The following is a 26,317-nucleotide window of genomic DNA, read 5'->3' as shown; positions in this document are numbered from 1 at the left end:
TCATTCATTTATTTTTATTTAGGCACTTTTCTCATTACTGACCCCTATATTTCACTTATATTATTATCACTTGCACATACACTATTTATTATTTTTTACTACACATCCCATGCACCACACACCACTCCCCTCAAGACTAGTGGGAGTGGCTATTATTATTTATTGCACCTGTTCACTCTCCATCAGCGTTTCTGACCTGTCTGTGTCCATTTGTAAGTATGGCCTTTTTCTGTGTTTTTGTGTATATATGTCCCCTTGTTTTTATCCCCACTCCTCTGTACAACGCCCACTTGGCCATATGGTAAAACACGCCCAGTTGTCCATTGAGAAACTCATTTGCATAAAACTAATATAGGTCATAACTCCATTATAGTTTTTCTAAATAAAAACCACTGCTGTAATCTACATTACAGCGCCGATCACATCATGTACAAGATAGGCCACTTATAATGTGGTGACAGAGCCTCTTTAAATTAATTTATAAAACTTAAATGCAGGTATAGGGGGTGCAGAGGTAGCAGTCACACCTGGGCCCTGGTGCCTGAGGGGGCCCATAAGCCCCTCTGGCACAGAATAATACACCGGTATTATAAATGCACATGGTAGGGACCCCAGTTACAGTAGCTTCAGGTTACACCTCTACTCAAAAAGGTGTTGTCTCATCACAGACAACTCCTTAAATATGGTAGCCTCCACAGTGATCAGCGGATCCCGCAGGTCTAGCTCCTGAGACTCTCAGCAAAAAAGCATCTGAGGCACTGGAAATGTAGTGTTATTTGGCAGCCATTCAAATTAACGGCATACTATGTAATACATGGACGGCTCAACACCCCGGAGCAAGAGCTGCTGCTTGTTAGTAGCTCTCTGCTTGGGTTCAAAGAGAGTGGTCCCAAGCGGGGGGGGGGGGGCAATCTCTATGAGATCCATGTGCCCTAACATTTAATGATTAGATAATTTCCATATCTTACATCTATATATATATATATATATATATATATATATATATATATATATTCGCATCTGGGTGAACTAATGAAGTTATAATACAATAGTCCTCATTTACGACTCGGTCAGTGACAACCAGAGTATCCAGCACTGGAGATCCCCCAAAAGATTGAAATGATCATAATTTATTCCGTCGAGAGCCCTTAATATTTCTATTGAGAAATTCTTGCAGCACTTTCCAACTAGTTTCTTGTGCTCTACAGTGAGTCAGGAGCTCTCCACCCCACGTCAAGGGAAGTGGAAAGAACGGAGACTGTGATACCAGACAAAAAGGAGAACCTGGAGGCTCTAGAAGGTGTCCTGCTCCTGGATAACATTGCAAGTACACATCCTTCTTGCCATGCTTTTCTGCCCTGGACTTTGCTTCTCTAGCAAAGAACAAACTGTTGTAATTCTGGTCTTTGTCTCCCACCAAAAAGAGAATGGGACCTCTGGCTTTCTCCAAGGGAAGTATGGAGTCCTTGTGTTCTGGTTTTCTTGGATCGTCCATTGAGTTGGTAAGGCTTAGTGCCCCAATGTCCGTGATTAGAATTCTTTCTGGATAATAGGGTATACCAGTCAGAACGAGGTCACCATAAGTAAGGCTGTTGCCATTCACGGCATTGGTTCCATTGATGCATACTGTAGCAGCAACCTGAGGCAGGTAAGTCGCCATGGCCAATGCCATCTCCGCTCCTTTACATATAGCGACCACTCCCACTCCATCACCTGACACCTGAAAAGGTAGACAATGTTGTGATATTGGTTCATGGAGCTATACATGTATGATCATTGCTTTTAATTTGCCAGAAGGCCTAGTTCACACATCATTTTTTGTCACTGATTGTGACGCAAATACCACGTCGGAATCAGCTCAAAAAAATGCCCCAAATCTTCCTCCAGGAAGATAAAAGTTGTTTTTTATCCCCAGGCGGTTTTTGGATACTCCGAAAAAAAAAAAAAAAGAGTCATGCCCTATATCTTGGAGCGCTTTCACTTTTAAACCTTCATTCAAATCAATGGGAGGCAGAAAAAAAAAAAGTCACAAAACTCTTGCATTTCAAAATTTGACTCAAAAATCCAGAAGGAATTCTGCTTGGCAAAAAAAACTGTGAAAATACCCTCACAAGAAATGGGCTAGTTAGTTGGTGGAGCCAACTGGACTTACAACGGTTCAATGACAGCTTGTAGTCACTTTAGAATACCGCCATTGTAACGTGATTGGCATAACTGATGCGGTTTATGGGTTTTGTCCACACAATGCTCCATTATATCATATACCCCTTCAACTTCTTATGGAAATCTCTGGAGATCTGTGGGAGAATCCGTGAGTCGTGGCCTCCACCAATGGCTATAATGAAGGTGCTGTCAGCTTGACATAAAGACTTCAGATAATAACGTTGAGTCAATGACATGTCAGAAAATCTATAACCACTTCTGACAGGGCGTATTATTATGGCGCAATGATAACTCGGGCACAATAACTATGCCTGCATCATCATCAGCAGGGGTCGGCTATAATATTCCAACATACCGCCAACATCGTGCTGCAACGGCCAGGATCAGAGATACCTTCAATCCCAGTCATTTAACCCCTTAGATGCCGCAGTCAATAGAGTTTATTGGGAAAAATTCCAATCTATTTTTTTTTATAAATGCATTTTTTTTTTTGTCCCTTTCAAAAATGTTTTATTGTGACAAACTAAAAAAAAAAAAAAACAACGACCACCATACACATTTGGTATATAAAATGAACATGTTATTTATACTGCACCCTTGTTGAGGCCTTGCTTTTTGTGGGACGAGTCATAAGCATAGTTTTTGGATACACATATAATAGGGTTTAACTTATATGAATTTTTTATAACAGTGGGATGCATAATAAAAAATCAATCAATTATTTTACAGTTTTCCCCGTTAAAGTTCATAGATGTCATAACTTTATTGAACAGGTCATTACGAGTTTGGGGACACCTAATATGTATAAGTTTCAATTGTTTTGGGGAATTTTATTAAATAAAACCGATTAGGAATTTTTTTGAAGAAAATTTACTTTTGCCTCATTGGGGTTTTTACCTTCCTCTGGATCAACATTGCAGGGTAATAGGCTGAACTGGACAAACTTATATATTTTTTCAGGCTTAACTATATTACTATGTTGTATTTTGTTATGTGGCAGCGGGATATTATTTAATCATTTTCTCAGAATCCGGTTGTAACTATGGGAGTGTGTTTGTCAATCACAACCTCACTTGATCAACAATGATCTACATCTACAGCATCTTGTGGGAGCTACATCACACCGATGATGTACATGTATGTCGCGGTGCTTTAAGGGGTTAAAGTGGTCTTCCCATGATAGAATTATGGTCAAATCAATAGATATGGTGGTGGTGGTAGGGAAGTTTGAACAGTGGAACTCCCATTGATCCCAAGAACGAGAGAGTAATGCTTCCCGTTCTCACCGTATGCGGAGTCACTATCCATTAAAATGAATTGAACATATGCAAATCCCTTAAAACGGCCACATATTATGTTACTAAGTAAGAAGAGTTCTAACTTACTTTTGGATGACTGCATAGAAACTGAGCGGCTTCTTCAAAATATTTCAAATCCACGTCGCCGAGGAAGCTTGGCAAGTCATCATAAGCGAAATAAGCCAGAGCAAGAGAGGCAAAACCGCGACTGGCCAGGAGGCTACTACGAAACTCTAGTAGACCACCAACACCTCCAAACATGTCAATAACTCCTGGGAAGGGGCCTTCACCTAATAAAAAGACAAGATGAAAAACAGTATTGAAAACCACCATTTTTAAAAAAGCGTTGGCCAGGATTAGAAAAACACTGCTGGTTCCCCCTAGAAACAGCGCCACACCTTTCCATGGGTTCTCTCTGGTATTGCAGCTTGGCTCCATTGAAGTGAATAGGGCTGATATGCATTTCCACAGGCAACCTAAAGAACAGGTGTGGCGCACTTTCTATTCCTGAACAATACTTTTATCTTCCTGTGAAGCAATCTGGTACATTTAAGAACATTTATAATTATCAACTACATGAAATGCTCCTTGCTGTTGATGGCTAGCTGCAAACGTCAGGTTGAAGATCATGATTCTGTCTATTTGCACCAAGAGTTGATGGTTGTTTTTATGCACACATAGGGATCCACTTATAAACCTCTTCGTATTTGCATCTCAGTGTGTTAGTTAGGCTATATTCACACCCGTGTCGGGTCTTTCTGTTGTTCTACTCTGTCAGAGGAGCAGAACAAGGGAAAACTGGAAGAGACGGTTCCATTGCACCACGAGCGGAACACGTTCACTTTCATGGGTTCCCTCGGCGTTCCATTAGGGTGTCTATGGTTTTACTGGAAACAATAGTGTAGAATGCTGCGCTTTTGTTTTCTGATAATCTCGGCAATATCTACGACAAAGGCCCCTAACGGAGCCTCTAAGGTATATGTGAACGAGGCCTTAGTAGTAAGGCTACATACACACGGCCGTAATTTTGATCCGCAATTACGAACTGTAATTGCAAATCAAAGTACAGACCCATTCATTTCTACTGCCCACGGACACATTCCCGTATATTTACAAGGTGTCCTGGCCACAGAAATGACCTGCAAAAAATAAGACGTCCTATTTCTTTTAGTTGGGAGCACGGCCCGCAAATGCGGGTGACTGTCTGCGGCCGGTCATGCCCTCATCTCTTTACTACCTTCCTGCTGAGAAAGATAAGCTAGATAAATAGAGAATGAGAGAACTGTAACTAAAATAACCTATCTTACCCAAGTAGGGAATTGCAAGCTGTCTCAAAGCCTCAGCACTGATTCAAGAAAGCAGTCTCTCATCCTCTTTGCAGTGGGAGAGGTGAAAAGGAAGGAGGAGAAAGAGTAATATGAGCTAGTAGGTTTGTAGTGGCCGTGACCGGGCGGCAGCTGCACTGTATATGTAACATATCAATGATAACTTTATGTTAGTAAATTAGAAAGGAGAAGAACCTGTTAGCGGTTTTGAATCCTGACCTCAACCCCCGACGGCCGCAGCCATGGATCTGTGAGCACTGGCTCGCATCTCCTTCCCAGGAGACGCCAGCGCTCACTTGCGCTCCGGTCCACGCTCGTGCCCGGCCTTAAAGGGCCACCGTGCGCACATGTGGAAATCATCATCAACTGCCCAGGATTTCCTGGACTATAAGAAGGGCCCTGCCCTTCTGATCCTTGCCTGAGCGTTGTTAGTGTATCCCATGTCAGTCTTGCAAATGGTCCCGTAGTGTTTTTCCGTTCCTGATGTTACCCGTGCCCTGCTACCTGTTTCCTGCGCTGTGTTCTTGAGCCTATCAGTGTTGGAGTCGTGTCCTACTGCACCTGCTGCCGTCTGCCACGTCCAGTGTTATCCGCCAAGTCTGGCGCAACCTGATGCACCCACCTCTATCCGTGCTGAAGCCTCGGCCACTGTCTGGACTATTTCAGGTACCCTTGTGTTACGAACTGCTATAGACTCTTGTATAGACTGTGACTAGGCCAGCTACGGCGGAGTGGCTCTGTGACCGTGATATCCTGTATCACGGAGAAGTTTAAAGCTCTGCCTGGAAGATAAGTGGTCACCTACCATTGCCCGCATCATATTGTGTAACGTTGCAAGGGACAGTCTCATCTGTGAAAAGGGTTTGCACAATATGAAGGTATTTACATAATTAATGACCATATACAAATATATCATGGTCTAGACACTTGTTCATAATGTAATACATGACTGTGACCACATAGTGGTAGCGGTTTGCTGTCACAGACATGACATATTTTTTGTCTGTCAGATGTACTATAAATTTCATCTGGGGATGTAATGATTGGTTATGGCTCCATATTAGTTTTTCTATATATTAACGTATATGTCCGCACATCCTAATGACATATGTATGCCTGGCACCTCTTAGATCGGTGCTGAAAGATTCTGTACCTTGATTTTATCAGTTTAAATCCTGGTCTGAAGAATATGGCTGCTTGTACCGAGTGGGAATTATCATCGGCGCACGCGCCGATAAGCTCACTTGGTCTGTCACGGCCTGGGAGACGACTCCTGCACCAAGTCCTCTTTCTACTGTTATACGCATGCGCCGCTTCCTGTCGCCTATTGGTGCATCTTATCCTCACGATCATTCGCCGGCTCTTCACAGCTGGCCTGCCGGTGTGTCTCTACCACTACTATTGGCTGTGTGCCCTCACACACCCCCAGTTGCGTCATGTGACATATCTTTATCAGGATCTCTTTCCTGCCGCGCCGCCATTAGCCCCGTGTACCCCTGAGGACGATACTTAGTAGCGAAACATGTCGGGGGGGCTGTTAGGATTTTAACACCTACCGCTGACCGGACTCACTGTTTATGATTAGCTAGCCTAATAATATAACTGGCTAGGGAACTGCACAATACTCCTAAGTCAATTACTACTTATGCCTGTAATCACACAGGTAACTCACATCTAAGTCCGGTTTCTAGGTAGTGACAAGTTTAACTTTAAATCTATGTGGTCTGTCTGGCTATACGTAGCCTAATAAAGGTTATTATATTTTCTATTTTTACTATCAATTGGTAGTTGGGAAATTGGGCTTGGCTGCTTGCAGGCAACATAATATTTCTACACTCGTGACTCCAACAATGGAGAATCTGGTTGCCTACCTGATGGAAGGAAAAGTGCTCCTCGTACTCGTCCTTCTCTTATTGGTATTCTCTGGACACCGGGAGCCACATACCATCTTTCAATAACGTTGGTGGCAGCAGGTAGCTCGTCAGGAGCGGGATTTAGCATTAATGAGGGATATAGCTCCAGATGAATAGAGAAGGGACTTCCCATCACATCACGTTTTACCAGCCTTAGAAATGGTATAGTTGGCTTCAGAGCCCAGAATAGGCCCATAGGACAGACTCCATAGAAGTCTCCACCAGTGGCTGGAGATTTCTCCAGATCCACCTTCCCTTCCATATCGGTCTTGTAGAAAGCTGTGGAGTGAAATATTTGCCCTTTCTCATCCTTCAGCCATGCCCTTAGAGTGATGACTTGCTCTGAGGGGAGGCCCCAAGCTTGGATCTTCACTGGTTCATCCACCAAGGAGATCTCAGGAGAAACTGTTAAACTAGCCATATCTGGAGATCAAGGAGTCTTAAATGGGAGACAAAAGCCAAGACAGAATTAATATCAACCAATATAAGGAAATTCTTCAAGACACTTATGTGTTGTCATAGGACCTCTTCAACAGCCAATCAGCGCTGTCTACAGATGGGTTTCTCTGGTTTGGCTGAAGATCCAACTCATGTTTCAAGGCTCTTTAAAAGGGTCAGACATTGACTAACCTCTCGGTGACACTAGAGACCATTTTCTTTTTTTTATTTGAAGGAGGGTCAGGAGCCCAACTCAGGTCCCTTTCTTAGAGGGGGAGGAACAGATGAACAAAAAGCCAAATGGAAAGCATCGCTTCCGTTTGCATTACCACTGAAACTGCACGGAGAAGCGCTGGCTTCCGTTTTTTTTTCCACAGAAACAATGGCGTAGTCAGCTGCACCATTTCTTCCATAAAAAAAATATATGGAAACCTAGCAGAACGGAGGCAAACGGAAACCAACTGAAACAAAACAGATACCATTGAAGTCAATGATGATGCAAGCAAAATAAATTCTTTCCGTTTGATTTTCTGCTCATCCGTGCCTCTGACGGAACAGACGAACGGAAATCCTAAACAGAAGTCAGCGCTTCTCCGTGCAGTCTGGCCTCCTGGCATTGGCTGCAGACAATCACAGGCAGCGTCTATATAGGAGTTCGGGCTGCACGGAGAACAGAGGGACGCGTCCTTATGGCAACGTCCGGGGGGGTTAGTATTGTCTTATTTATTTTAAAACGGTTTTCCACAGGCGTTTTGGAGATGATTTTCATAGCTTATTTGATTTTTGCAAGCTTTTTGAAGCGTATTCTTAAGCGCATTTTGAGACGTATATTCGAAGTGACATGTCTTTTTTTTTACAAAGCATATTTTTATGAGGCTTTTTTTTTTTTAATTCAGCAGCGTAAAAATACGCCTCATATGAACTACACAGTTCATTTCCAATTGAAATCAATGGGAAGCTGTTTGCATTCACAGTGTAATATGAGCGCTTTACGCTCCAAAATACGTCTGAAAATAAGCCGTGTGAACATACCCGTTGAGGGAAACTCCACTTTACCCCCGAAAAAAAATGTAAGGCTGTCAAGGTTTTGGTCTACATTTAAACGTAAATGGCAGGAAAAGCGCACGACATATACGTAGGCTGCCTGCATCACAACACAAAAAAAGCGTAGAAAAGTGGGGAATGGAACCAACGGTTCACTTGCCTCGCCAGCGTGGTCAATTGTATCCGCATCCTAAGGACACAGATACAATTGAAGGGCCAGGATAATTTTTTTACGCCCATCACACGGATGGCTTTCTTAAAAAATAGGTGTTAAAATTGGATCCATTGACCTCTATGGTGCCGTCTGCCGTGAAAACGGTGGAAAATAGCACATGTTCTATTTTTTGACGACTAGTATTCATGGGACTTTAAAAAGACGTCTGTGTGAATACACCCATAGAACATCATTGTACTGAAAACGGCCCTGTGACGGCCATTAAAAAAACATCCGTGAGAGGGTCAGGGGAATATAGTCTTAGTCATCCATATAACGCATACGTCGCCCCTAGACTATAATGGTATCCGTTTAACGTATACGTCATGAAAAGTTATTGAAAAGCCCATCAAGTATACGTTAAACATATACCTGTGACGTATGCCATACATGGTCAAATGTCACCCATAGACACCTAATTTTTTTTTTTTTTAAAGTTGTTGTTTTTTTAACAGCTCTATCGGGCTGGAAAAGCGTAGTCTGCTTTGTTTTTTTTATTCTCCGAAAAAATTGTATACAGACGTAAACCAGCCCGACGGAGACTAAAAGGAGGCACTCTTGGCCACCGCCAGGCTAATAGAGCCCTATGGACATGTCTATGCCTAATGCACATGGCCGCATTGCCTCCCGTTGCCCCTAGTTGTGCATCCGTGTGGAATCCATACTCACGGATCCCATTGATGCGGATTACATGCACTCCATCATGTAATCAATGGCGTAACTACCAACTGCTACAGGGCCCGCGGCATGAGGGGCCCCCACCCCATGCCAGCTGGCTCTGCCAGCAGCCGTTATGCAACGCCACATTCAATAGTGTTTGAATCCTGTAACAGTGGCGTAGCTCTAGGGGTCGCAACTGCGATCGGGCCCCTAAGCCTGGGGGCCCCTGTAACCACACAGCGCTGACTGCACTGGTCCCGCTTCCTGAGTGCTGGAGCAACGGCTCCTTGCTCCAGCATTCACCCTGCCGTGAGCGGCTTGTCGCAGGCAGGCGCGATGTTGTGACGTAATCGCGCCTGTCTGCGCCGAGTCACTCACAGCACAGACTGGAGTAGAAGGATCATCCACCCGTCGTGGGAACGGGGATAGGTAAGTAATTATGTTATTATTTTTCTATTAGGCACTATGGGGTATTATACTGGGTAGGGAAGGGGGGCTGATATGGTGGCTGCTATAGAAGCACTTTACTATATGGGGGACATTATACTGTATGGGCGGCTGTCATGTCCGTGGCTGCGAGCTGTCAGCTCCGTTCCTCCCCTGACAGCCGCAGCCACGAGTTGGCAAGCGCTGGCCCGAGCCTCCTCCTCAGGAGAAGCCAGCGCTCGCGTCTACTCACCAATGCCGGATCCCCTCGTGCCCGCTGTTAAAGGGGCAGCGCACGCACCTGACCTCGTTCCTGACCTTTGCGTACTCTGGACTATAAGAGGGGTCCAGCCCCCTAGTTCTATGCCTGAGCTTTGTTGTTGTATCCCTAGTCTATCTTGCAAATGGCCCCCTAGTGTTTCCTGCTCCCAGTGGTTTCCTGTTCCTGTATCCTGAATCTAGTGTCATGCTTGCTGTAGCTGTGCTGTGCTATATTCCACGGTTGACCCGCCTCTCCACACCTGACGTCCACCTGCTGCCAAGTTCCTGCCTAGCTACTGTCCGAGCTGCCACAGGTACCCTATACGAACTATAGACTTTGACCTGCGTCCTGTTGGCCAGCTGCCATACCGCCAAGACGGTACGGCCCAGTGAGTCCACAAACCCTTCGCAACAGCGGCATTATACTATGGGGGCATTATACTGTGGGGCAGCTATGGGGGACATTATACTGTGGGGACAACTATGGGGGGGCATTATACTGTGTGGGGAGCTGCTATGGGGAGCATTATACTGTATAGGGCAGCTATGGGGGCATTATACTGCGTGGGGCATTATACTGTGGGGTCTGCTATGGGGGGCAATATACTATGGGGGCAGCTATGGGAGGCATTATACTGTGTAGGGGCAGCTATGGGGGGCATTATACTGTGTGGGGGCAGCTAATGAGAGCATTATACTGTGTGGGGGCAGCTATGGGGAGCATTATACTGTGAGGCAGCTATGGGTGGCATTATACTGTGGTGGTCAGCTATGGGGGGCATTATACTGCATGGGGGAATTTGTACATTGTACTGCATTGGGGCATCTGCGTGGGCATTATACTGTATGGGGCATCTGTGTGGGCATTATACTGTATGGGGGATCTGTGTGGGCATTATACTGTACGGGGCATCTGTGTGGGCATTATACTGCGTGGGCATTATACTGTGGGGGCTGCTATGGGGGCAATATACTATGGGGGCAGCTATGGGAGGCATTATACTGTGTGGGGGCAGCTATGGGGGGCATTATACTGTGTGGGGGCAGCTAATGAGAGCATTATACTGTGGGGCAGCTATGGGGAGCATTATACTGTGAGGCAGCTATGGGGAGCATTATACTGTGGTGGTCAGCTATAGGTGGCATTATACTGTGGTGGTCAGCTATGGGTGGCATTATACTGTGGTGGTCAGCTATGGGGGGCATTATACTGTGGTGGTCAGCTATGGGGGGCATTATACTGTGGTGGTCAGCTATGGGGGGCATTATACTGCAAGGGGCAGCTATGGGGCATTATACTGCATGGGGGAATTTGTACATTGTACTGCATTGGGGCATCTGCGTGGGCATTATACTGTATGGGGCATCTGTGTGGGCATTATACTGTATAGGGCATCTGTGTGGGCATTATACTGTGTGGGCTGAACCGGTGTTTATGGGCAGGGATTGGGTGGATTAGAGGTGTGGCTTAAAAGAAAAAAAAATTGCTGTTGCGCGCCACATCGATTGTCCCTCTTTGTGATACTTGAAAATATATCACGGTCCACAGGGGGGGGGCTGTATAGCACTGTTCATGGGTGGGGGGGGCTGTGCAGCATGGTCCGCTGGGGGGGGGGGGGGGTTGGGGGTCTGTGCAGCTCGGTCCGCGGGGGGGGGGTGGGGGGGGGGGCTGTGCAGCATGGTCCACGGGGGCGGCTGTGCAGCACGGTCCGCGGGGGGGGGATTGGGTGGTACTGTGCAGCACGGTCCCCGGGGGGAGGGGGGCTGTGCAGCACGGTCTGTGGGGGGGGGGGGGCTGTGCAGCACGGTCCTCGGGGGGAGGGGGGTCTGTGCAGCGCGGTCCGAAGGGGCTGTGCAGCGCGGTTTGGGGGGGCTGTGGAGCGCTGACCACGGGGGGGGCTGTGGAGCACTGACCAAGGGGGGGGGGGCTGTGGAGCTCTGACCACGGGGGGCTGTGGAGCACTGACCACGGGGGGGGGTTGTGGAACACTGACCACGGAGGGGGGGGCTGTCGAGCAATGTCTACGGGGGGGGATGCGGAGCACTGTCTACTGGGGGGGCTGTGGAGCACCGTCTACGGGGGGGGGCTGTGGAGCACTGTCTACGGGGGGGGCTGTGGAGTACTGTCTACCTGGGGGGCTGTGGAGCACTGTCTACGGGGGGGGCTGTGGAGCACTGTCTACGGGGGGGGGCTGTGGAGCACTATTTACGGGGTGGCACTATCTACAAGGGCGGGCTGTGTGTGGCACCCAGGGGAGGGGGGCCCAGTTAAAAGTTTGCTATGGGGCCCAGTGTCTCCTAATTACGCCCCTTCATGTAATGTAACAACTTGCTCTAGATGTGTCACTGTCATCTGAGCTCCCACAATACACTGCTTTTTGGGAACAGGAAACGAGTAGAATTTTGAATTTAGCTTTCTGTGCGACTGGAGAATTAATCATCAATTAAGAAAAAAGAAGAAAAATATAAATAAAGCAAAGTATTTACAAAGATATTCAATATGTTCTGTCGATTTAAACTAGTAATTGTTGTAAAGAGGTTGTGCAAAAGGGGAGTTTTCCTTTAAGGAACTCACCAGACATTTCAGAAAAGCCACTGTAGTATAGTCCCTGTACTAGGCCCAGCATGCAGGAGAACATTCAGATCTGTCTTACCCTGCAGTACTCTGGATCCAGAAAAATATCCTGCAGTAGAGTTTATATGGATCAGCTAAAAGGAAAAATCACGTGTCCCTCTGGGAAAGTGGACGGAGCCGGCAGTGCACGAGATGTAGTGACGGGGAAATGGGAGCGTCACAACGTACAACTAATGGTAAGAAGGAGGAGGGGACAAGTCAGGGCCAAACCAGATCACATAACAAAAGCCGGAGCTTTGACTCATTAAAGGGACAGTACCACAAAATACCAGTGAGAGCCAAAAACTATGCAGCTCACTACTGAATAATGCTAATTTCAGCTATTAGGCTAAGTTCACACGGGGCGGATATTTTTGCAGATTAATCGCTGGGATTCCACCATAAAATTTGCAACATTTGACTGTTTGTTGCGGGTTTTAGATCCCCATTGAATTCAATGGGGAAAACTTGCAACAATCTAACGCAACCACAATTGACATGTTGTGGCTTAAAAAAAACGCACCGCAGGTCAATTTGTGTGCCGAATATCACGTACGCAGAGTGTGGATGAGATTTCTTGAAATCTCATCCACTCCTCTGCCACATGCACACAACCGTAAAAAAACCTCTGTCCGCAAAAACGGACCCATTCACTTTCATTGAACGCGGACACCTCTCCGTATCGCTACGGATGAGTGTCCGTGCCGCAGAACTGTGCTGGGAATTATGGCGCATGTCCGTTCTTGGTCCGCAATTGCAGCACGGACTCCTCCATAGAAGTCTACGGGGGAAGCCAAAATTGCGGATGTCTACGGAGGTGCGACACAAAGGGGATTTCCCATCAACCAGGCTTCTTTTTTTGCGGATCTGTATATACGGATGCACTATGGACCGTATTTGCGGATACCATTCAGCAGAAATGGGTATGTTGCTGATGATTTGCTGATGTCTATAAAGCAATACGGAACCGTATTTCCGGTCAGTAGTGTTTACGCCAAGTGTGGACTAGCCCTTATGGTGATGTCACACGAGGCAGATTTGTTGCAGAGATTTTTAAGACTGTCTGATTCCTCTGAATGGGGTTTGCAGAAATCCATGCACCTGCTGCAGAAACAACCCCATTAAAAAGAATGTAAATGATTATCAGTTGCAGAAATTTCTGCAACAAATCTGCCACGTATGAACCCTAAGGCCTTGTTCACACAGTGCAGATTTGATGAACATTTTGCATGTAGTTTTTAATCCAAACAAGGACATATATAAAGGAAGGCCTTAACCCCTTCCCACACCTTGACGTAACTGCACGTCAAGGTGTGCAGTAAATTCGCGCACCTTGACGTGCAGTTACGTCTGCACTTTAAAAGTTAACCGCCGCGCGGCGCTACACTGCAGCGGCTGTTAACTGTGTAGTCTGTGTGCCCTAGTGTCCGGGCAGAGTACAAAGGACCAATCGAAGCAGTCCATTGTTAGAGAAGCTCCGATTGGTTAGTCTGTACAGACTTGCCAATCGGAACTTAGAACAATAGAGATACTACGTCACAGGCTCCGATTTCCTCTGTTATATCGCTATGTGCAGTCACATAAACACACTATAACGTTACAGCAGTGTCCTGACAGTGACCATACATTACCTCCAGCCAGGATGTCATGTCTATTCACAATACTGACACTTCTGTAGCGTCTCTGTGATATTTACAGCAAAGCAAGCGTAATCTCGTAAGATTACGATGTAACCTGTCATTTAAAACGAGATTACATTTGCCTTGCTGTAAATATCACAGAGACGCTACAGAAGTGTCAGGATTCTGAATACACATCACGTCCTAGCTGGAGGTAATGTATATTCACTGTCAGGACACTGCAGTAATGTTATAGTATGTTTATGTGGCTGCAGATAGAGATATGACTATATGTATGACGCTGATTGGTCACTGATTGGTCAGCGTCATACACTTCTCTCCACAACGCCCACTTGGTCAAAAAGTAAAACACCCCCAGTTGTCCATTGAGAAACTCATTAGCATAAATCTAATATAGGTCATAACTCCGTCAAAATGGTCGTTTTTCTAAATAAAAAACACTGCTGTAATCTACATTACAGCGCCGATCACATCATGTACAAGATAGGCCACTTATAATGTGGTGACAGAGCTTCTTTAAAATCCACATTAACCCCTTCATCACAGTCTCTAATTGTGATCACACCCCCCCCCTCCTCTCCCAGTCTAGAAGGGAGCTTTTCTTTTGCGCTATTGATTCCGTTGGAGAAACGGAAACCTGCCGGAATGGTGACGAACGGAAACCATTAGCAATGTTTCCGTCTCCATATATATCAATGGTGACTGAAACAGAAGCTGTGGTTTCAGTTTGTTGCGGGGTTCACCCAACGGAAACCTCCGACGGAACCCCGGAACGGAAAGCCAACGGTGATGTGAACAGGCCCTTAGCGTCAGTCAGTTAGCGTAAGTCAGTGTGTGATTGTCATCGTCTTTTTGTAAGTGTAGTTTAGTGTTAGTCAGTTATAGTGTCATAAAATTAAAAAAATGTAAATCTATATTAGTGTACGTTAGTCTTAGTATTTTATGCAAAAAAAAAGAAAAAAGTTAGTTATATTCTACTTTTTTTTTGTATACACTTTCTACAGTATACAAGTGTACATAAACATTTACTGTACACAAAAATAAAAAATGGCCTGCAAAACATTTTCCGCACAGGAGGAGTATGAGATGCTCGCATCGGACTAAGATACTGCGAGTAATGCTGGATCCGCTTTTGTGCTGTCCTCCTCCTCAAGTGACACCGAGGAACCTCCTCGCAGTCGCAGGAGGGTTAGTGTTCAGGTTACACCTGCACCTGAACCTAATTGGTTGCCCCCAACCTCTTACACCCCCCCAAGTACCGGACTTTACTGCTGCTGCAGGGGTCCAAGTCCAGACAGCAGGACTGTCCGAAATTGAGTTTTTCCAGCTCTTTTTTTCGGACAGCATTGTGGACAAAATTGTTGAGCAAACGAATATTTGTGCTCAACAATTTATTGGGGTCAACCCCGGTAGTTTTTATGCCAGGCCATACAGGTGGCATTCCACCGACAAAGCAGAAATGCTGCAGTACTGGGGATTGGTCCTAAATATGGGCCTAACAAAGAAGCCATCGGTGAGGGCCTATTGGTCCACTGATATTCTTTACCACTGCCCCTTATGCCGCACTACAATGCCAAGGGCTCGTTTTGAGGCAATACAGAAGTTTCTACATTTTAATGATAATTCCCAGTCCCCCCCCCCCCCGGATGACCCCAATTTCGATCGACTCTATAAAATTAGACCCCTTATTTCCCATTTGGCCCAAAAGTTTTCCATGTCATATACCCCTGGAAGAGAAATTACCATTGACGAGTCCCTGGTGCATTTCAAGGGAAGGGTGAAGCTCAGGCAGTATTTGCCCAACAAACGTGCCAGGTATGGCATCAAGATCTACAAGTTGTGTGAGTCGGAGTTGGACTACACACATACTTTTAGAATATAGGAGGGAAGAGACAGTCAGATTGAACCCCCAAACTGTCCACCCGTTCTGACCACAACTGGGAAGATAGTCTGGGACCTCCTGCACCCACTGTTTAATCAGGGGTACCACTTGTATATAGACAACTGGTAGACAAGTGTACCCCTGTTGAAATGCCTGGCGGAAAACAAAAAATGGTGGCGTGTGGGACGGTCCGCAAAAACCAGAGACTGCTCCCAAAAACCCTTCTCGGCCAACCCCTGCAGCTTTGGGAGAGCACTTGCATGCTATCTGTCTCTGAAAAATCAGTCCTATAACGTATTTTCCGGACTATAAGGCGCACATAAAATGCTGAGAATTTCTCAGAAATAGAAAGTGCGCCTTATAATCCGGTGCGCCTTATATATGAACCCGACAGTAAAGAGAGGGGTTCATACAGGATCCTTTACCTCTATCGTGGGCGGCAGGGGTCGGCGGCGGCATACCACAGCACACACCATGCTCCTCCCCCCCGTGCGCCTATGAATTTATTCTTCACTTGGGTTTTTACAGTATCCATAAATGGATTGAGCATTACGGCCACCGTAGTCAGGAGCCACACTGAGTGATACTTACAGCTCTGTAGGATCCTTGCAATATATCTTTGCTTTAGCGTTAACTATACCCACTACCCCAAAAAATGCCTCCTGTTAAGAGACATGCTTATGATGCAGGTTTCAAGCTTAAAGCTATAAGTTATGCAGTAGAGCATGGAAATAGGGCAGCTGCAAGAGAATTCAACATTAATGAATCCATGGTGCGTAAGTGGAGAAAACAAGAAGATGCCCTCCGCCAAGTAAAGAAGACCAAACTGAGTTTCCGAGGAAACAAAGCAAGGTGGCCACAGTTGGAGGACAAAATAGAACAGTGGGTTATGGAACAGAGAAACGCAGGTAGAAGCGTCTCCACTGTCTCTATTCGACTCAAAGCCACTGCTTTAGCACGTGACATGGAGATCAAGGACTTTCGAGGAGGTCCTTCATGGTGCTTTCGTTTCATGAACAGGCGTCATCTCTCCATTCGCACCAGAACTACTGTGTGCCAGCAATTACCAAAGGATTATGAAGAGAAGCTGGCCATTTTCCGCACCTACTGCATAACCAAGATAAATGAAAAGAATATCCAGCCAGAACACATTATTAACATGGATGAGGTTCCCCTCACTTTCGATATCCCCGTAAACCGTACTGTTGAGAAAACAGGGACCAGTACGATATCTATACGTACCACAGGAAATGAGAAGTCATCTTTCACTGTAGTTCTCGCTTGTCAGGCTAATGGCCAGAAACTACCACCCATGGTAATTTTCAAGAGGAAGACTTTGCCTAAAGAAAATTTTCCTGCTGGTGTCATCATTAAGGCTAACCCAAAGGGCTGGATGGATGAGGAGAAGATGAGTGAGTGGCTGAGGGAGGTCTACGTCAAGAGACCGGGTGGCTTTTTTCACAAATCCCCATCCCTATTGGTCTGTGACTCGATGCGCGCCCACTTGACCGATACTGTCAAAGCCCAAGTGAAGAAAACTAATTCGGAGCTTGCTGTCATCCCTGGTGGATTAACCAAAGAGCTCCAGCCGCTAGATATCAGCATCAACAGGTCATTTAAAGTTAAATTGCGAGCTGCATGGGAGCATTGGATGACAGAAGGTGACCACACATTCACCAAAACAGGGAGGCAACGCCGTGCGAGTTATGCCACTATGTGCCAGTGGATCGTGGATGCCTGGAAGAATGTATCAGTCTCCAGTGTCATCCGAGCTTTCAGGAAGGCTGGAATCACCACTGAAGAGCCTAGCAGCAGCAACGAGACCGACTCGGATAATGAAGAGGAGGACCCCATGCTTGATGCCGAAATCGCCCAACTGTTCAACTCCGACACTGAAGATGACGGATTTGATGGATTTCTGGTGGAGGAATGAACTGAAAAAGTACGGTAAGGGTATGTGCACACACACTAATTACGTCCGTAATTGACGGACGTATTTCGGCCGCAAGTCCCGGACCGAACAGTGCAAGGAGCCGGGCTCCTAGCATCATACTTATGTACGATGCTAGAAGTCCCTGCCTCGCTGCAGGACAACTGTCCCGTACTGTAAACATGATTATACTACGGGACAGTTGTCCTGCAGCAAGGCAGGGACTCCTAGCGTCGTACATAAGTATGATGCTAGGAGCCCGGCTCCTTGCACTGTGTTCGGTCCGGGACTTGCGGCCGAAATACGTCCGTCAATTACGGACGTAATTAGTGTGTGTGCACATACCCTAAACGTTTTGATTTGCAATTACAGCTGAACCAGTTGCAAGTTATTGTTAAAAAGTGTAATAAATTTTGACTTGCAGTCTGAGCAATGGTTTATTTAACGGTAATGTGCTGCGCCTTATAATCCAGTGCGCCTTATATATGAAACATGATTGCTTATAAGGCGCTCATAGAAAGTGCGCCTTATAATCCGGTGCGCCTTATAGTCCGGAAAATACGGTAAATTAAGTATTTGTGAGAAAATTGAAAATTTTCTTTTTCACTCCACATTTCCACAAGATTCTGTAAAAAAAACTGTGAGGTCTTCAGTCCGTTAGCGCACTAGGGCCACATGTGGGATATTTCTAAAAAAAAGTGCAGAATCTGAGCATTGAGTTGCATTTCTCGGGTAAAATCTTCTGTGTTACAGAAAAAAAATGTATTACATATGAATTGTGGCAAAAAAAATGAAATTTGTAAATTTCAGCTCTAGTTTGCTTTAATTCCTCTGAAACACCTAAAGGGTTAAAACACTTTCTGAATGCGGTTTTGAATACTCTGAGGGGTGCAGTTTTCAAAATGGTGTGATTTATGGGCACTTTCTAATATATAAGGCCCTCAAAGCAACTTCAGAACTGAACTTCAGTGCTGGGACCACTATTATTCAACTTATTTATTAATGATATAGAGGATGGGATTAATAGCACTATTTCTATTTTTGCAGATGACACCAAGCTATGTAATATAGTTCAGTCTATGGAAGATGTTTGTGAATTGTAGGCAGATTTAAACAAACTGAGTGTTTGGGCGTCCACTTGGCAGATGAAGTTTAATGTAGATAAATGTAAAGTTATGCACCTGGGTACCAACAACCTGCATGCATCATATGTCCTAGGGGGCGCTACACTGGGGGATTCACTTGTCGAGAAGGATCTGGGTGTACTTGTAAATCATAAACTCAATAACAGCATGCAGTGTCAATCAGCTGCTTCAAAGGCCAGCAGGATATTGTCGTGTATTAAAAGAGGCATGGACTCGTGGGACAGGGATGTAATATTACCACTTTACAAAGCATTAGTGAGGCCTCATCTAGAATATGCAGTTCAGTTCTGGGCTCCAGTTCATAGAAAGGATGCCCTGGAGTTGGAAAAATTACAAAGAAGAGCAACGAAGCTAATTAGGGGCATTGAGAATCTAAGTTATGAGGAAAGATTAAAAGAACTAAACCTATTTAGCCTTGAGAAAAGACGACTAAGGGGGGACATGATTAACTTATATAAATATATTAATGGCACATACAAAAAATATGGTGAAATCCTGTTCCTTGTAAAACCCCCTCAAAAAACAAGGGGGCACTCCCTCCGTCTGGAGAAAAAAAGGTTCAACCTGCAGAGGCGACAACCTTCTTTACTGTGAGAACTGTGAATCTATGGAATAGTCACCGCAGGAGCCGTCACAGCAGGGACAGTAGATGGCTTTACAAAAGGCTTAGATAATTTCCTAGAACAAAAAAATATTAGCTCCTATGTGTAGAAATTTTTACCTTCCCTTTTCCCGTCCCTTGGTTGAACTTGATGGACATGTGTCTTTTTTCAGCCGTACTAACAATGTAACTATGTAATTGGTCCATGAAAAAATTGCATTTTGACATTTTCTTGAAAATGTGAGAAATTGCTGCTAAAGTTCTAAGCCTTGTAACGTCCTAGAAAAATAAAGGGATGTTCAAAAAAACAATGCAAACATAAAGTAGACATATGGGATATGTGAAATAGTAACTATTTTGTGTGGTATTACTATCTGTCTTCCAAGCAGATACATTTAAATGTCAAAAAATTTAAATTTTTGCAATTTTCTCTAAATTTTGATGTTTTACAAAAATAAATATTGAATTTATCAACCAAATTTTTTCACTAACAAAGTACAACATGTCACGAGAAAACAATCTCAGAATAGCTTGGATAGGTAAAATCATTCCCAAGTTATTACCACATAAAGTAACACGTCAGATTTGAAAACAAATCGGCCTCGTCCTCAAGGCCAAAACAGGTTCAGTCCTGAAGGGGTTAAAGAGTCTCCTCGACTGGATCCAATTCTGGTTTTGGCTTAAAAAATTCACATCGGCCTACGCAACAGTCCCGTCTCTGCGTTTCATGGGCTGCTGAGGAGCAGGTGAGTAGAATTTTTTTTATTTGTTTGGGGGCTGTGTGGTACTATCTACAAGGGGAAGCGGTGTGGCAAACTATCTACATGGAGGGCAATGTGGCACTATCTACATGGGGGGCAGCGTGGCACTGTCTAGAAGGGGGTGTGTGTGGTACTATCTACAGGAGTGTGTATGTGTGTCTGGCCTTAGGGGTGTGCGACCTGGGGGGGGGGGTGGTGTGTGTGTCAATGACGTCACTGTCCACAAATGCACACAGACGACAGGAGCTTCTCCTGGAGTGGAATCCCCGGTCACAGCGTCGGCAACATTGTGGACGGGGATTCCGCTTCAGGAGGTTCCCCTGATGTCACTGTCCATATATAGACAGAGAAATCAAGCGGAGCGCTCCAGGAGCGGAATCCCCGGCCACACGTGTGGCGCTGACTACAAGGGGGCCGCGTGGCGCTGACTACAAGGGGGCAGCGTGGCGCTGACTACAAGGGGGCCACGTGGCGCTGCCTACAGGGGGGCCGCGTGGCGCTGCCTACAGGGGGGCCGCGTGGCGCTACCTACAGGGGGAATGCGTGGCGCTACCTACAGGGGGGCCGCGTGGCGCTATCTACAGGGGGAATCTGAGTGGTGGGCTAATTGTCATTTTACTGTGAGTGGGGGGGCTGATGGTCATATTACTGAGAGTGGGGGGCTGATGGTCATTTTGCTGTGAGTGGGGGGCTGATGGTCTTCAAGTGGTTTCCACCTCTGAGCTCCAATTGAAATGAATAGGAGGCAGAAAATACCTGCGGCGCTTGTTTGGAGCTTTTTTGGCGGTGTCTTTTGCATTCGCTTCAACGGCTTAAAAAACAAAAACGCAAAATAAAAAATAAAAAAAAGCTCATACAACACTGTCAATACAAAATCTGCTTCAAAATTCCTGAAGGAATTCTGAGGCAGATATATTTTGCCTTACAAAAAAACGCTGTGTGAACATAACCCTAAGGCCGGATTCACACGAGCGTGTGTGTTTTGGGCATGCAAAAAACGCTGCGTTTTGCGTGCGCAAAAGGCACTTAACAACTCCGTGTGGCAGCCCTGTATAATGCGCGTGGTGCTTTTCTGTTTTCATTCATAGTTTATATTGCTGTTGCGCGAATCACGCTCGTCCCACGGAAGTGCTTCCGTGTGGAATGCGTGATTTTCACGCACCCATTGACTTCAATGGGTGCGTGATGCGCGAACAACGCAGAAATATAGGACATGTCATGTGTTTTGCGCAACGGACTCACACTGCGCAAAAATCACGGACTGTCTGCACGGCCCCATAGACTAACATAGGTCCGTACGACACGCGTGAAAGTCCTTGAAGGGGTTGTAATATATTATATTATTAAATATTATTATTATACTGTATGGGGGCACAAAAGGGTCATAATACTTTTTTTATGGGGCATTTTTTTATTTTTTTTCAATAATGGGGCGCCGAAAGATCATTTTGCACAGGGCGCCATCTATCCTAGGGCCGGGGTGGGTGGGTGTGTGTGTGTGTGTCAATAGTAATGACACCAGTAGTAGCATCAAGAATAGAGCTGTATGGCCATGTTTACACAACAGATTTCCACGTAAATTTCGTACAATTTTTAGCTCCAAAATCCACCCACAAGCCGTGGATTCGCAGCAGGAGTCCAGGGATAAGGGCGGGTTCACACATAGCGGAATTTCACTTAAATTCCGCTGCGGACACTCCGCAGCGTTAATCCGCAGCGGAGCCGTTTCTCCATTGACTTTCACTTTAATTTAGCAGTGTTCGTTTACACGATGCGTACAATTCCGCTGCGGAGCATAGGCTGCGGAGCGGAATTTGGTGTCCGCAGCATGCTCTGTCTGTTGCGGAGCAGTGGCGGACTGGTTGCGGACTCATGGCGGAATTTCTCCATTGACTTCAATGGAGAGTCAAAATTCCGCAATGAAGTCCGCAGATCTTATGTGTGCTGCGGAGCGTATTGTTTTTACTACCATGACATTTCTTCATTCTGGCTGGACCTATGTATTTCTAGGTCTACAGCCAGACTGAGGAAGTCAATGGGGCTCCCGTAATGACGGGAGCGTTGCTAGGAGACGTCAGTAAATAGTCACTGTCCAGGGTGCTGAAAGAGTTACGCGATCGGCAGTAACTGTTTCTGCACCCGGGACAGTGACTACCGATCTCAATATACATGTATCTGTAAAAAAACATATAAGTTCATACTTACCGAGAACTCCCTGCGTCTGTCTCCAGTCCGGCCTCCCAGGATGACGTTTCAGTGTAAGTGACGGCTGCAGCCAATCACAGGCCAAGCACAGGCTGCAGCGGTCACATGGACTGGAGCGTCATCCAGGGAGGTCGGGCCGGATGCCGAAAGAGGGACGCGTCACCAAGACAACGGCCGGTAAGTATGAATTTCTTTGACTTTCACTAGGGAAAGTGCTGTCCCTTCTCTCTATCCTGCACTGAATAGGGAGAAGAGAAGCACTTTTCCTGCAGTCCGCAGCGGCCAGTCCGCATCAATTTTCTGCACATTTTGTGCAGATCCGCTGCAGAATCTGCAACGCAGATTCTGTGCGGCATTGATGCGGACAGTTGCGGAGGAATTCCGCCATGTGTGGTCATGCCCTAAGCCTTGGATTTCTTCCACGTATTCTCTGGGAAATCCGCAATTGATCTTTCTGATGTTGGAACCCTATACCCTAAAGATAGCAGTGGTAGCAGAATTAACATGGGAGTAGTAGCAGCAGCAGTATAGGTACGGTGGTGAGTAGTAATAGTGGTAGAAGTAGCAGTAATAGTGGTGGTAGTAGTTCTTTGTTCGTTGTACTGTGTGAATGGATTTTGTATCTGAAATATTTTGGAAACAGCAGAAACTTCCATTCATAAGCAGATGCACACGGACCCATCCATAGGTAGAATAGATTATGTAGGTTATGCAGGATGTTATACATTTACATGTCCAAACACAGAAATAATCGCAGCACTTACCTTCCGCTAGTATCAGGTGTAGTAGTAATGTCTTCTGAGGACCTATAACCTGCAAGGCAAAGGTCCATCACGTGCTGGAGGTACTGGCACAAACAACCAATGCGCTCGCACTGCGCTGGGAGAACTCGTGTGACAGCCTTTAGGAGGTATATAGATATTCTGTGCGGCACTATCTACAGGTAGGTAGGTAGGTGTGTGTGTGTGTGTGTTTTTGTGTGTGTGTGTGTGTGTGTGTGTGTGTTTTTTTGTGTGTGTGTGTGTTGTTTTTTAATGTGTGTGTGTGTTTTTTGTGTGTGTGTGCTTTTTTATGTGTGTGTGTGTGTGTGTTTTTTTATGTGTGTGTGTGTGTGTGTGTTTTTTTATGTGTGTGTGTGTGTGTGTGCTTTTTTAATGGGTGTGTGTGTGTGTGTGTGTGTGTGTGCTTTTTTAATGGGTGTGTGTGTGTGTGTGTGTGTGTGTGTGCTTTTTTATGTGTGTGTGTTTTTTTATGTGTGTGTGGTGTGTGCGTTGTGTGTGTGTGTGTGTGTGTGTGTGCTTTTTTATGTGTGTGTGTGCTTTTTTATGTGTGTGTGTGTGCTTTTTTATGTGTGTGTGTGGTGTGTGCGTGTGCGCGCTTTGGGGTGTGTGTACTTTGGGGTGTGTGTGTGTTTTTTATGTGTGGTGTGTGTGTGTGTGTTGTGTGTACAGTGCGCCATCCGACCTAAGGCAGGCCGTGATCTTGAACCCACCAGAGTAAACGGCGACTGACTTAATTTCAGGATGACGCGTAACTTCAATGACAGCCGATGTATTTATTTCTATTGCTTAATTAGCGTCAACATATTCCACAGCGCTGTAGATTGTCACCATTCACACCAGTCGCTAATGGGGCTCACCATCTAATTTCCCTATTTTAGATACACATACTAGGGACAATAGTGAGAATAAACCTCAGGAAACCCACAAAACAGAGGGAGCTCATACAATCTCCATGCAGATGTTGCCCTGGGTCATATTCGAATCCAGGACCGCAGCACTGCACGATAATACAATAGTAGTTTTTTTTTATTAAATGACCCAATAATAGTGATGACTGGATTTACTGTAATCCTGAGGTGGGATTTATTGGCTTATTGTCAGAACTGGTATGAGCGTAGTCATCTAGGCCTTGTTCACACCGTGCAGAATTGGATCCAGGAGAGTAGACCTATAAGGCTGGGTTCACACGCGCTATTTACGGACGTAATTCAGGCGTTTTACGCCTGGAATTATGGACGAAAATAGTGCTTGAAAGCGTCGGCATCTGCCCATTCATTTGAATGGGCTTTACGATGTTCTGTGCCGACGGTCATTTCTTTTTTACGCGCCGCTGTCAAAAGACGGCGCGTAAAAAAGACACCCGCGTCAAAGAAGTGCCTGTCACTTCTTGAGACGTAATTGGAGCCGTTTTCCATTGACTCCATAGAAAAACAGCTCCAATTACGTCCGTAATGGAGGCTGCGAAAAACGCCTGCACTTGCCATCACGTCTGAAATTCAGGAGCTGTTTTCTCCTGAAAACGGCTCCGTAATTTCAGCCGTAACGGACGTGCACGTGTGAACATACCCTTAGGCTTTCCTTTATATATTTCACCTGTTTAGGTTCCATTCCTGGTTTTAGCTTAAAAAAAAAAATACATGCATCAAATCTGCACTGTGTGAACAAGGCCTTAGAGAAGCCCCATTTGGTCCGGGCATGCTTATATTGATCAGGTGTCAGTCTGGTCCACAAGCTGCATCAGAGGTACTGGTTTCCTTCTGTATCTTTTAGAAAACACTGAATTGGATCACAAAAGAGGGAAGCTATTAGGCTTCGTTCACATCTGCGTCAGGGTCCCTATCCGTCGGAGCTTCTCGTTAGAATGGGATCCTGACTGAAACCATAGGTTTCCGTTTGCATCACCGTTGATTTCAATGGTGACGGATCCGATGCCAATGGTTTCCATTTGTCTCTGTTGTGCCAGGGTTCCGTCGTTTTGACAGAATCGATACTCTTGCACAACTAAGACAGACGGAAACCATTGGCACCGGATCAGTCACCATTGAAATCAACGGTGATGCAAACGGAAACCTATGGTTTCCATTTGTTTGTCAGGGTCCCGTTTGGACGGGAAGCTTCGACGGAACATCAGAATGGGACCCGAATGCAGATGTGAACGGAGTCTTACATAAAAAAATATGAATGTGAGCACAGACCTCAGATACAGCTGTGTACATGGACCCTAAAGTGAATATCCACCCTTGAGCACCAGTCTAAACAGGTCAAAGATTCTGTATGATTCATTTCATTATATCTTTCTAGGTGTTGGAGAGCTGTTTTCCTGAGCCAGAGCTTCAAGACCCCTGCAGAAACAGAGTTAGGGCACTGTTCACATCACATTTTGGCCAAACTTTTAGCATGTACGCCAGAAAAGCTCCCGACATGCACCCTTAACATCTCCATATGGCTCCTGTCAGACAGAGGCCAAGAGTGTCCTTTAGGCTTCTCTCTGGCAGGTTTAAGTACCGCCGATAAAAAGGTATGGAATAGCGTAGCAGACTTTGCTATTCCCTCCTGAGGCGTCCACTAGAAAAAAGTATATATTAAAAGTATACGCTTTTTTTTTAAGGCATACGTCACACGGATGTCATGAGGTTTTCTTCAAGTATCTGTTAAACGGATGTGATTATAGTGATGGGGTGACGTATGCCTAATAGTGGTATCCATCCCCCATAGACTATAATGGTATCTGTCACATATACTTTACAAATTATTATGGCCCTTTTTCATGATGTATTCATTAAACCGATGCCATTATGGTCTGAGGGATTAGAAATCCGTTACGGCCTACGTTGAATATATACGGCGGAAGCTTTTCAAACGTAGGCAAAAACCGTGATGTGAACATAGATTTAAAGGGATTTTCCAATTTCATATAAAAATTAATACAACATCTTTTCTACACCCTAAAGAACATGTTCATGCCATTTTAAATAAAGTTATCAATTTAGTCTTGCCTCATTTGCTTACATCCCT

General features: G+C 45.5%; 1 protein-coding gene across 3 annotated transcripts; it reads right to left on the bottom strand.

Annotated features, from left to right (window-relative positions):
• Window positions 1–1,114: 1,114 nt before the first annotated feature.
• On the bottom strand, window positions 1,115–23,356 carry LOC142747251 (acyl-coenzyme A amino acid N-acyltransferase 1-like). Of its 3 annotated transcripts, none has more exons than XM_075854970.1 (4): window positions 23,285–23,356; window positions 6,658–7,138; window positions 3,549–3,751; window positions 1,115–1,720 (listed from the first exon to the last, which is right to left on the bottom strand). In XM_075854970.1, exons 2-4 carry the CDS (start codon window positions 7,118–7,120, stop codon window positions 1,124–1,126), a joined length of 1,263 nt encoding a protein of 420 aa, XP_075711085.1. In that variant the 5' UTR covers window positions 7,121–7,138; window positions 23,285–23,356; the 3' UTR covers window positions 1,115–1,123. The 3 variants fall into 3 exon arrangements, with proteins under 3 accessions (XP_075711085.1, XP_075711083.1, XP_075711082.1); XM_075854968.1 differs by lacking the exon at window positions 23,285–23,356 and adding an exon at window positions 12,318–12,562; XM_075854967.1 differs by lacking the exon at window positions 23,285–23,356 and adding an exon at window positions 12,397–12,562.
• Window positions 23,357–26,317: the final 2,961 nt, after the last annotated feature.

Source organism: Rhinoderma darwinii, chromosome 1, assembly GCF_050947455.1.
Source record: "Rhinoderma darwinii isolate aRhiDar2 chromosome 1, aRhiDar2.hap1, whole genome shotgun sequence".
Classification (NCBI taxonomy): Eukaryota; Metazoa; Chordata; class Amphibia; order Anura; family Rhinodermatidae; genus Rhinoderma; species Rhinoderma darwinii.
The sequence above is the reverse complement of the archived record's forward strand: the minus strand, read 5'-3'. Positions and strand labels throughout refer to the sequence as shown.